At 41.0% G+C, this 12,693-nt stretch overlaps 1 protein-coding gene across 2 annotated transcripts in view; it reads right to left on the bottom strand.

Moving 5' to 3' along the window:
* Positions 1-7,140: 7,140 nt before the first annotated feature.
* The window catches only part of DUS4L (dihydrouridine synthase 4 like), a 38,421-nt gene continuing 32,868 nt past the window's right edge, over positions 7,141-12,693 (bottom strand). For both annotated transcript variants that reach the window (XM_054812902.1, XM_054812894.1), the window contains 2 exons: positions 9,566-9,666; positions 7,141-8,149 (listed from right to left, as the gene is read on the bottom strand). In XM_054812902.1, coding sequence (XP_054668877.1) covers positions 8,111-8,149; positions 9,566-9,666 — 140 coding nt within the window. In that variant the 3' untranslated portion in view covers positions 7,141-8,110. The remainder of the gene's footprint in view (positions 8,150-9,565; positions 9,667-12,693) is intronic.

Genomic DNA, 12,693 nt, shown 5'->3' with positions numbered 1-12,693 from the left:
GGCATGAGGGTCGTTGTCGGGGAGAATGACTTTCAGCGTGTGGAGCGGGGCTCCCGGCACGCACACGAACCCCACCACAGGTGGATGGTCTCGTTCCCACTCACCACCTGCCCTGAGGAGCCATCTGCCCAAGGGCGGCCTGTGAAAGCACTCGCTGTTAAGACGAGCCTGGGGGGACAAGATAGCACTAGCTGCTCCACGCACTGCTTGACCCACATGGAAACCTCCTCTGAGTTTCCAAAGCCGTGCTGCATCCCATGATCCAAGCTTTGGGAACCAGCTCCATGCAGAGATACAAACGCCTAGTAAACTGCATCTACTCTCTGAACCGTCCCTGGGCTCGCCCAGTCACCTTGGTGGGAAGATGTGGTTCAGAGCCTGCAGGCTCTTTGCATCACACCTGAAATGACAGGAGGGGGCTTGGGGCTGCAGCTTCTAGTTTGCCCAAAGAGGGTCAGATGGAATGAACTCCTTGGCAGCCCTGCTGTAATTTAGGATTAGAGATAAGACTGGGGCTGAAAAACTCAACCATGCATGTGAAGTACTGCTGGCTACATTGCAGCTCTTCCATGTTACTGTGTTGGGTTTGCATGGCAAGGTTTTGGTAGTGGGGGGGGGCTACAGGGGTGGCTTCTGTGAGAAGTTGCTAGAAGCTCCCCCTGTGTCTGACAGAGCCAATGCCAGCCGGCTCTAAGACGGGCCCGCCGCTGGCCAAGGCCAAGCCAATCAGCGCCTCTGTGATAACATATTTAAGAAAGAAAAAAAAACCACTTAGAGAGAGCTTTTGCAGCTGGAGAGAGGAGTGAGAAGATGTAAGAAACTCTGCAGACACCAAGGTCAGTGCAGATGGAGGGGGAGGAGGAGCTCCAGGCGCCGGAGCAGAGATCCCCCTGCAGCCCGTGGTGAAGACCATGGTGAAGCAGGCTGTCCCCCTGCAGCCCATGGAGGAAGGATGAGGGGGTGTAGAGATTCCACCTGCAGCCTGTGGAGGACCCCATGCTGGAGCAGGTGGAGGCACCTGAAGGAGGCTGTGTCCCTGTGGGAAGCCCACGCTGGAGCAAGCTCCTGGCAGGACCGGTGGACCCGTACAGAGGGGAGCCCATGTCAGAGCAGGTTTGCTGGCAGGACTTGTGACCCCGTGGGGGACCCACACTGGAGCAGTCTGCTGCTGAAGGTCTGCACCCTGTGGGAGAGACCACGCTGGAGCAGTTCGTGAAGGACTGTAGCCTGTGGGAGAGACTCACATTGGAGCAGTTCGTGAAGGACTGTCTCCCATGAGAAGGGACTCCATGCTGGAGCAGGGGAACGATGAGAGGAGTCCTCCCCCTGAGGATGAAGAAGCGGCAGAAACACCATGAGATGAACTGACCGTAACCCCCACTCCCCGTCCCCCTGTGCCTCTGAGGGGGGAGGTAGTTGAAGCCGGGAGTGAAGTTGAGCCCGGGAAGACGGGAGGGGTGGGGGGAGGTGTTTTAAGATTTGATTTTATTTCTCATTCCTCTACTCTGTTTTGCTTGGTAATAAATCAGATGAATTCCCTCTCTAAGTTTGGTCTGTTTTGCTCGTGACGATAATTAGTGAATGATCTCTCCCTGTCCTTATCTCGACCCACAAGCTTTTCGTTGTACTTTTTCTCCCCTGTCTAGTGAAGGAGGGGAGTGAGAGAGCGGCTCTGGTGGGCACCTGCCTCCCAGCCAGAGTCAGCCCACCACAGTTACGTACGGACAACCTAGCAAAGACCTTGCAGGAGTGAAGTGAAGCATGTGTCCTCCTCACCCCAGGAGACGTTTTAAACATCAGCAGTGCTGATGTTTTGGCTAACACCAAAGAGGCGCTGAGGGCACATGCTGAGGATACTGCATCAAGCAAAATTTTTGTTCAATGACCTACTCAGGAGTGGATATTCTCAATAACCTGGGTTTCAAAATGTTTCAGTACAGTCCCAACTTCAGGCATGTTGAAGCCAACATTGCTAAACTGGAAGGAAGCTACTTGCTGAAAGTATGTTTCGTACTGTAACACAGTTCAGGCTTTCTAATTCTGCAACAGGCAGAATTCTGCTGTTGTAGTCTCAGAAATGTATAGGTAAACTGCTGCAATGCTTTGATCTGAGCAGTGTTGTATCAGGCAGTGAAACAGCTGGCTTCCTAAACTGAGTCCCAAAGTTTTGTAGAAACTTGTAAGCATGGCACTGGACTGAGTAAAAGCTGACAGTTACTGTCTAGCGGTAGGACTTTGTGTTTTAAGGAAAGTGGTCTTACGTAAATGTTATTCACTCCAGAGTGGGAAAGCTGTCAGATTTTTTTTGCTAGCAGATAATACTACAGGGAAATGTAATTAATGTTGGAAAACAGAATAGTATCTTGATTCAGTTAGACATATATTAAAGCACATACAGAAATCTGAGCTGGCATCAAAACTGAGTAATCTATTGAGTTAGAATCCACTCCTGATAAAAATGGAGTAGCATGAAAAGTAGTTTTGAAATCTAACTTTGAAAAGCTGTTGTGGTAACATCTTAGGTTCTAAAATTAACGCACAATGAAATGACTCTAGAAGGTATAATGGCTTCTGGGTTAATCATTAAAGCAAAGAATAATAGCAAAAACATTTGCAGGAACCCAACATAGACACCCTACACTTACAACATAAACTCAATTTTCAGGACTGGATGCATATTACATATTATTTTCTCCCAGAATACCTGCAAAACTACAATTCTCTTATTTATATAACTAGGAGTTTAGAAGAGAAGTGGGTGATATCAAGGAGAAAAAAGTCACACTGAACATGGCAATTAACACTGGAAGATTACAGTCAGAAGAATCTGGATCGACTGTAACTCATGCTCCCTACAAATTAATTTCCTGCAGCACGTGTCTGCCTGAATGGAACTCCAAGGGTCAGATCCCAGGTGATGAGATGCTGTAGGATCAGCAGCAGATCATGTACAGATGAGAACGCTGTAGGACCATGCATATTGGCAGAACAGAACTATGCACGTTTGAGGACAAGAGGTTTCAAGAAAAAGCTCCATCTGCATAACACAATGCACTTACCAGTATTTGAAAAGAAATTATTTGAGGAAGAGAATAAAGAATGCAAACCTAGGTCAGAATGAATCCCATACGCAGAGACAGATCTGTGTGAAATCAGAAGCAATGAGTTCCTAAACCGCGATGCTGCTGCCCCCACTCAGGATGCTGCCCTGCATAGCATCCCCTTCCCCAGGAACGCTAACCCATCAAGCTAGAAGGCAGGCTTTTCTTTCTTGTTTTGTTAGCTTGAAATTGACATCAGTCTTCTAAATCCTTTTGTTCACCTTATTATTTGTTACTATTTCCTACTTAGATCCTGTTCATTTTGTACATGGTATGAGATAAACAACCTGGGATGGATACGCAGCTTGTTTCCAAGTCCCTGCTTACAGTACCACTGTATGCTCTATTCCCCAGTCCTTAATTCTAAATGCCTAAGTCATGTCTGGAGAAGAATCAAAGCCTGAGATTTTGTCCTTACTGGCCAAAAATAACAGTTCCTCTCTTCCTTCCTCTTACATTGCCTCTTTTCTGTACCATGTCTTAAACTCAGAAGGAAAGGAACAGTTTAGCACCTTCCCAGCCAACTTAGTTTCTTCTTCCGTAGTCACAGGAACGTGGGTTTAAACCTCAGGCTAAGTAAGATGTAGAACATGCTCTCGCTTTCTAGGTGAGCAGCTATTAATCTATCTCACAAAGCACAATTCTCACTAAAATGACTGCCTCTTCTGGCTGTGTTTTCAAAGAGAAGAGTGAACCCAATCAGACTACACAGTCTGATCTCAGACAGCAGAATAAAGGAAAGAATTTAAGCTGTGACTTAAGCAGTCATACCTTAAGCTGCAAGTCTTGCAGACATACTTTTATTACAGCTGCAATTGGCATCCAATTTCCAGACAAAAGAGTTTTGAGAGATCCTGCCCATTTTCACTTTCCCTAGTAGCTGGCTTTGGTATCTCCTCACTTCCAATGGACACGCTAGCACTAGTATCTAACTCACCCTAGTCACTAAACATAGCGGGTAGGCTCCCGCTTGCTAAACCCTGATGCACTCAAGTGTGTTTGGGAATTTGAACAACCCAGACTTGGTTGTGTTGATGTAGACTGAGACCAGCTTGGTAGAGTTCAGAAGGGAATCTTCTAGCACATATAGTCCCGGTCTGTAGGAATGTAGCCTGCTCCCCCCTCCACTCAGCTCTCCCAAAGCCGAGGATAGAATAGCAACATCCTTTAGGGCAGACTTGCACTCGCAGGTGACAATAGGAATTTCCTATGGACCACAGTTGTATTTCAGAGTGATGGACACAGAACTAGAGGCACTCTCTTATTTTCCTCAGAAATACACCTTGCAATACCCATCTCTATTTGCACAATGCCTCTAGAGCAAAGTAAGTGTTGCATTTTATCATATAAACCAAAACATTCCACATTCTTCCTGAATTGGGGATGCTCCTGTTTCCAGAGCAAAACTATGTTTTGAGACCTTACACAATTAATGTACTCAGCAATATTCAGCACAGAGGACTGGAAAGACATAACTGACTTTCCAACTTTATCTGCAAAATGATTTGTATCAGGTTGCATCAGGACCCAGATTACAGTTGTCACCGGGATAAGCACTGCCCAAAGGCAAAGCAAAATGAGGGTTTCTCTCCCAAAGCCCTCACAAAGTAAATTTAGCATTTCAAGGAACACTCGAGAACTGAGGCAGTCACGTAATATTTCTACAATAACTTCACATTTGGAAAAACCAACTTAAATTTTATTTCAATGCTGAGTAAAAACCAGAGCTTTCACCCTTCAAACCAAGCTAGGAAAGCACGGCGTCTTTGCAGAGGCTACACAGCTAGGGACCACTGCGTCAGCAAATACATGTACTGCTAACGCAAGGGTACATTATCAGAAAAGCCTGTGCACAATTTATGTTATTGAAGAAGATATATTATCAGATATTTGTTGCAAAAATAGAAAAGGGGGAAAACATCCTGCCTAGCTAAGGGTGCTTTCATTTAAGGAAACATCGAAGTATGTAGTTAGGTCTATTAATATTCAGGTCAGTTCTCATGCACCCACCATGACCTCACTGCTTTCTTGACTCAGCAGAAGAAGGGGTGTATGAAAAAACCATGAAAACACATCTCAATTTTCTTTGAAAGCTACTATCAGTTAAACCTGTGCAAATATTTTTAGAATTAGAACCCTCTCCTATGTTTCCCCACCAAAGTACTGAAAATGCACATTCCTACTTTTGTAAAAAGGGAAAAAAGCTCCAAAACAACTAGACGAATACTTTGACATTATTTACAGTATAAAGAGCTCTGAAGTCTTACTTCTGGAGACACACCCAGAATTAAATCATCTGTCAAACATGAGTACAGGAAGTAATTTCGATTCCATCAGTATTAGTGGAGATGTAACTTTTTCTTCAGCTCTTTCCTACAAAACAGGCAAACAGGACCAAAATCCGACAAAACAGCCTGAAAGATCAGGAGTAAAAACCATGAAATTTTGATTCACTCTTTCCCTGTATAGCAATCATAACTTAAACATTACCAATGAGAAAACTGTACTTAAAGTTGATCAACCTGGACTCCAGCAGGTTCTGAACATATATAAAAGATTGTGAAATAATGTAAATGCAAAATATTCTGAAAGACTTGCCATCTACTGGAATTTCCATATATACTATTTAGATTTCTAATTTTACAAAAGAAATGTGTAGTTTCCAAGAATACAGTTTTACAAAGCAGATATTACAATATATTTTCAATTTGAGCAATAAAAGATTATTTTTAGGTGAACAAATCTGAGACTCCAAAGAGCTGTGCATGTGATAATGCAATTCAAACATGTGTGACCACCCACAACAGAAAACTAGAAAAATGATGATGGTCACATTCTACTCCGGGACAGGGAAATCTGGTTAAGTGATAGAAGTAACGGACATGACAGAAGAAATGACTGGAGGCCAAGTAGAGAGTCTGTGGGTTTTAAGCAATCTCTAATTTTTAATTAAGGAAACATTCTCTGTGGGCTGATATGCAGGGGTTTGGTTTTGTTTTAAGCTGCTGTCTCCTCCATCTCCCAAAAAGTGGATCCCCACCTTCCACGCAGCCAGCAGGACACTGTTAGGCTGAGGCGACTGATACAATTACAGAGGGCAGTATGCAAGTACCATGTGTTGAATGAACATCGCACATTTAAAAATACCAGGTGTCATTTCAGCTTCTGAGGGGAGCAGTACAGAGCGCAATGCACTCCTTCAAACTGCAGTCATGCTCTACACAGCAAAAATTACCATGAAACATACAGACCTCCTTCTCAAGGAGAAGTATTGATACTATCAGTGCATTCACAACTACCTATTTTTTGTTCCATGTTATTTTTTCTAAGTCTTTAGGGATGAAGAGTCCAGTGCATGGTATCTTTCATTGTAAGTTGCTAATTATCTACCTAATTATTTACTTGTACTATAGGAAGAAATACTTGAAATTTAATGAGTAGATAACAACGGTAAATAAGCAGTATTTGCTTTTGTTCTGGGTCTTTAAGAAAAACAGGTGAGCTTTTAGTCCTGTTATTAAAAACCACACCTGCTGTTATACCTCTAAGGGTTCCAACCATCACCTTTAGATCAGACTGGAAATAACATTCTGCCACAATTCTAAGTATTTCAGAAGGGGGGAGAGAAAAAAAAAAAAAGATGCATTCAACTATATCACCTAAACCTGTGTGTATGTGGGTATTAAAATCTGTACCTTTTCCTGCAAGTTTTGATATGAATGAACAAACGTCCCAGTGTCGTAGAATCTCTGAGAGTACATTCTGTACTACTTCAGCAAGGATGAAGTATTTTTAAAAAACATACGCATTTTTATTTAATATACTAATGTGTAATAGTACTTAATACACTAACGTTTAAATTCTAAGCTAAACAACTCCTGTTTCCAGAGCAAAACTACCCCTATGAAGAAGGCCATATTTCCAGGAAAAGCTAAATATCATCAAGTTAGAAGTGTATTTTGTTCTTTGTGTGTATACCTATTAACTCTGATGACACAGTATATTGGGAGATATTTACAATAATAAACCCAGAAACTCCTGAACTTAAACAATCCCTTTAATATAACAAACATATCCAACTTTCAAATATAAACTGGAACCAACTAACAAAAAAAGAAACTCAAAACAACTTTCTGAATGCCAAAAAGGGCTTATGCAAAACAGTGCACATTTATTCAAGGTATCGTATCCATGAAAACAAAACCAAAACAAACCCAAGTATCTACATTTAAAAAGAATTTTTTACTTAGCAAGGCAAAAGAAGTTAGGTGGCACATACGGAGTGAACAGATGTAAACAGGGTAAAAATACAGAATGTTAGTACTAACCAACCCAAAACTTTGGTTATGAAAACTGAAATAACCCAGTATATTAAAGAAAAATAAACCAGAGGCATGCAAAATATTATTTGTCACAAAACACTCATCCATGTGGCTAAGTGAAAGTCACAAGCTAGTGAGAAGCACTTAGAATTGCAGTTTTCCTTCTTTCTTTATTTTCCTTAGATTGATTGTCATTCAGTTTTCCACTGAAGTGGAATGGCTGATGAAAAGCTTTCAGCCTTCTTCAACCCACTGGTAACTGAATTTTTGAAGACTCCAAACAGGTGTTGCAAAGGAGGTTTGGGTAATTTTGTTTTTATGATATAGTGTGATATACAACCTTGCTCAAAAGCTACAAGCAAGTGGTGCGTGATGTGTTACCATTCTGGAAGGCAAAAGCTTGGAGAACAGTCAAGTTGGTCCAGATGGAATTGAAAGATTTTTGAGTTTCTCCTCACAAGAGCAGTGACAAACTCCATGGTACATCAGGTAAGCCGCTTAGCATTTTATTTGCAACACAGAATATTTTGGCAACCAAGATATATTAGAGGAATCTGAATAGTGACCTGCAGCGCATGTGCTTTTCAGAAAAATCAAGTTTTGTTTCAGGTATGCATCAGGAGCCTAAACAGCATGACCCTTTTCACACTGAAGCAACTGTACTGATGCCGTCTGTCTTAGATGCACCTACAGGTCTTTCTTGTCTTCTGCTTCATTTAAACTGCCCTGAAAAAGAGACAGATGAAAAATATTTTTTTATGTTTGGCAAGACAGAAACCATTGAGTCTAGATGCCACATTCTGTCCCCTTGCAGTCATATCTGATTTGTTCACTATACACCCTTCAAAGCTGCAGTCCCATCAATGATACCCCATGTAACACGTGCATTCTGATCCCAGGACAGTAGCAGCCGTGCAGCCTACTTCTGCTCCACATTCACATTATGGCTGAAATGTGCAGCAAACTGAGCAGAAAATGTTTTCTGCTATCAACAGTAGCTGCATCTACTGTGTGCTCAGTACCTTCTGTTCCTTCCATTCAGAGGTGACCACAGAAAACTGCAAGGATGTGTGTTCTAGACCACAAGACTGTTAGAAATGCAGCAGGACTACTACGGTTCATTACACAGGGAAGCACAACAAAGATAGGACATGCATGGTGGTCTTAATTCAAACACAGATCAGTTGAGCAATCTCTGTAAGAATATAGGCTGAGGCTGGGTATCAGTAAATGGCTTTACAGAGTACAGGAAAAAGATTATAACCAGCTCAAATTTGCCTTTATTATTTATTTTATTAATACAGGACCAACAATCAGCTCTTCTTGAAAAGCAGGTCACCATAATTTTAGTATCAATCACTTTTTTTTCCCAAGACCATTCCTTGTAAACAGACTAACTTTCATTTTTATGGAATTTTGGTTAAATTCTGAGGCAGACATTAGCCATGGAACATAAAAACACCTGTCAGAGAACAAGCAGGGCTCCCAGTTCTACCAGAAATAATTACTGTACTGAGTATTATAGCCATGCACATATGCTAACCCAATCAAACTGCTAAGTCAGCTATTGCTTACTATGTTTCTTTTATTCTTATTTTGTACTTCAGTTTGAACTTTTATAGTAGCCTGTTTTTAGCTTACGCTGTTTGTTTTGGTTGGGTTTTTTCTTTGTGGTGTTTTTTTTTTTTTGTTCTTGCATATCAACAGTATTGCAACATTTATAATCCAGTATTGCAAAAGCATGTTTAAAGAGCAAACAAAATAAAATTACTCTTATAAAATGATGTATATACCACACACACGCCACTCCTATAACTTTCTTAAGATTCAGATGGTTTTGCATGTGATGATCAAACTGAAATCTTTCATTTCCCAAGTGGCAGCAAAATCGAGTCTAATGATGGATGACCTGAGCTTTGTCACCTGAAGTGCAACAAAGAAAATGCTAATAGCTTTGCCATCCAGTCCCTGAAAAACAAAATTCTACTATTTTGATGAAGTTTAAGGAGTGCTGCCCATTGTAACTTTAATCTATACTGAAGATTTTGGTAAATTCCCTTGCATAATAAATACCTAACAAGCAGAATTTTGCTGGTAAAATTTCAGAACATCGCGCTCATATAGTGATCCAGAACCACCTACCTGAAGTCGTTCATATTCTTTCATCAGATTATCGTATTCTCTTTTAAGGCCTTCAGACTGCTTTTTAACTGCAGTCACTTCATTTTTTGCCTTGTGGAAAGCTGTAAAATATCAGAATTACTGTTTTAATTATTATTTGTATTCCAGCAGTTCCTCAGAGCCCTACTTATGTATTAGGGCTCCACTGCACTAGACATTCCTTCCTCTAAAAAAGCTTAAATTTAAAACAGAGCATCACAGATGGGCACGGGAAGAGATATGCAGGACAGGGAGGGAAAAGAGAATGATTTGTGTTCAGGAAGAGCAGCACAAGGAATAGGAAGAGACTCTAAGAAATGTAAGGGCAAGACCAATAAACTGTTGACAGAGGTGACAAGTTAGTGGTGACTACAGTGTTCTGTCACATTGCAGAAAACAGAAAACCAAAACCCTACAACCCCCAAACCAAAACTGTCAGCCCTCTTAAAACAGAGAGGGAACTCAAACACTGGGCAAGATTTTAGCAAAGCAACTGAGGCTGTCTATAAAATGGGGAGGGGGAAAGAAAGAGCTAATACATTAATAGGAGCACAGACCACCACCACCCTTTTTCACTGTTATATATTTTACCATTTACAAGTTAATTCACAGAAGCATCACTTTATGGATGGGAAGGCAGAAATGGTGGTGGTAGGACAGACAACCGTGGACAGGTTTTTAACATGAGAAAAAGTAATTATTACTCTACTCAATCTCAACAGCAATAAACTGAGAGCATGTCTATGCTGCAGTACAAACCAGCCCAGGACTTCATAGGCTCTAATTTACAACACAGGGTAAATCAGCATAAAGTTTCATAAAGCCGTTACTCCTAAGCTGTTTTGTAAACATTCATAAGGCAAGGTCATTTAGACGTTTTTACATTCCTCTGCTATAGGTATCTCAGGTATCTTTATATTTCTCTGCTGTAGCAGCACAGGCATACCCTAAAACTTGATTTATTCATGCTAAAACAGAGAAATGTTGTTCATGACCTATAAGGCTGCCTCACATAGCCATACTTAAATATCAATGGTACAAATAAAAGAAACATTTACAGTTTTCCTTGTTCTAAAAATATGGATCCATACTTTGACTGTGAGCACCCCGAGACAGACTGTTCTTTTCCAGAGACCTCCAAGACACTTAAGAATTGCAGCACCTCTGTAAGAGCCTGTTCTCAAAAGATGAGGAGCTAGACGTAGTTTTGTTAAGCCCCTAGCTACAAGCACTCTGGTCTGGTCATGTATCTCTCTGGGCGCTAGTTCCTGAAACATCAGGACACAAGAGATTTGACCACTTTCCTACATGCAAAAAGGAAGACTCCTTCCCCCAGCACTTCTGCTATTTTTAATTAATTTGAATGTATAGATTCAAAATCATTCTCACTTTAAAATTCTGCAAGTGGTTTTCCAGTAATAGGACTTTTACCCAGCCTGAAATTCTGGTCTACTGAAGTTAATTACACTTACATCTACTGATTCCGACATGCTCAAGAATTCATCCCATCTCTTTATATCCTTTCTTTCATTTCCATACTCTTACACAGATATCCTTCATCCTTTAGTGCATTCTTGACAGCATCAATACAAAAAACATTTTCTAAAGGTTTTGGTATTTGGAATAACCATGATTTCCACACATCTGACAAGTCAAACCCCAGTGCATTTACTCTCTCTCTTTGATCTTGCTGCTGTTTAAAATAATCAACAGTAAAATTTGGAAATCACTCTAAACTCGTGACAATTTGATAAGCTTCTAAATGTTAAGTTCTAGACAAAACACATATGCATATGCCATTTTGCCTCTTCAAGAATCTGCTAATTAGAAAGCTAAATTTTGCCTTTGTTTAAACGTTCTTGTACATAGTTATAGTAAAAATTAACAATATCTCATTTCTGAAGAAGTCATAACTCCATGTTATTGACCCAATATTATGTAGCTGCTTGCAAGCAGCAGCACAGTACTTTAGTTGCAACTAAAAACTACTGTATCTTTAAAACATGAATAAAATATCTAAAAGTATCTGCGAACCAAGAAAGCAAACAAGCCACTGCATTGTTTCAATGTTTTGACCAAAACAGATGTATGACAGGAATACCTCACCTAACCCTAGAAGAGGAAAAAGCAAAGAACAGATTGTCCTTTCCACCTGTGTTGGCTATGGACTAAAAAAACACCAAAAACCCCAAACCCAGACTCATTCCTGTTGGGGCCACACAATAAAATGAGCATCACATCTTTGACAATGTGAATTGCCCAGCACACCAATGTCTCTGGCAACGGAGACAGTCCATACATCACTGCTCAACTGTTTTGCCATTGCATGAACAGTACAGTGCAGCCAAGTCGACTGTACAGGTATATTGTCTGTCATATGGATCGTATCATATGAGCACTGATCCAGCAGAAAACAGAAAATCCTTTGTGTGCACAGTACAGTCAGTTGTTATTTCTGGCCTCCATCTGGCCTGTTACTTTGCCTCACAGGAGGCAGAACAGCTGGACTGGCAGCAAGCAAAACCCAACAGCCGATTGTTCCTATCAATGAACAGGATGAGTAGGCAGGAGGTGAGAATGCTGCTTCTATGTTAATGCAACTAATGAGAGGAATAGTCAGTGAGTCCCAAAACTGGGATCCAGCCTCAGTACTGTGAGAGGTGGGCTATCCTTTTTCATTCCTTTTCCTTCCCTTCAAAGGAAAATCAACAACATATTCTTAGGGCAGTATGTAAACAAAGGCATTTATGGAAAACTTTATCCTTTTACACTCAGTGTGTGACTGGAGATCCATAAACTAATGTAACATGTACAGTCTGGGAGAAGTAGAGAACTTGTCCTTCCGTTACCAGATTCTCTGTATCCTGTTCCAGGATAGTTTACTTCAGATTCCTCTAAAGTCAAAGCAAGATGAGGAATAAAATTGCTCTAAAGAGGTTACCACAGCCCAGTAGCTGTAGCATTTCTATTTTCATTCCAGCAAGGATGGAGAACCAAACAGTAAAACAAAATTAAACCAGCAACAAAACAACCAATGATTATTTGGGCATTTCCCTGCACAACTACTAGTCCTGGTCTGACTAAATCACTTGACTTAGAGTGCTTGCTGC

This window comes from Grus americana, chromosome 1 (assembly GCF_028858705.1).
Source record: "Grus americana isolate bGruAme1 chromosome 1, bGruAme1.mat, whole genome shotgun sequence".
In the NCBI taxonomy this organism is placed as follows: domain Eukaryota; kingdom Metazoa; phylum Chordata; class Aves; order Gruiformes; family Gruidae; genus Grus; species Grus americana.
Note: the sequence above shows the minus strand (reverse complement) of the source record. Positions and strands in the feature narration are given on the sequence as shown.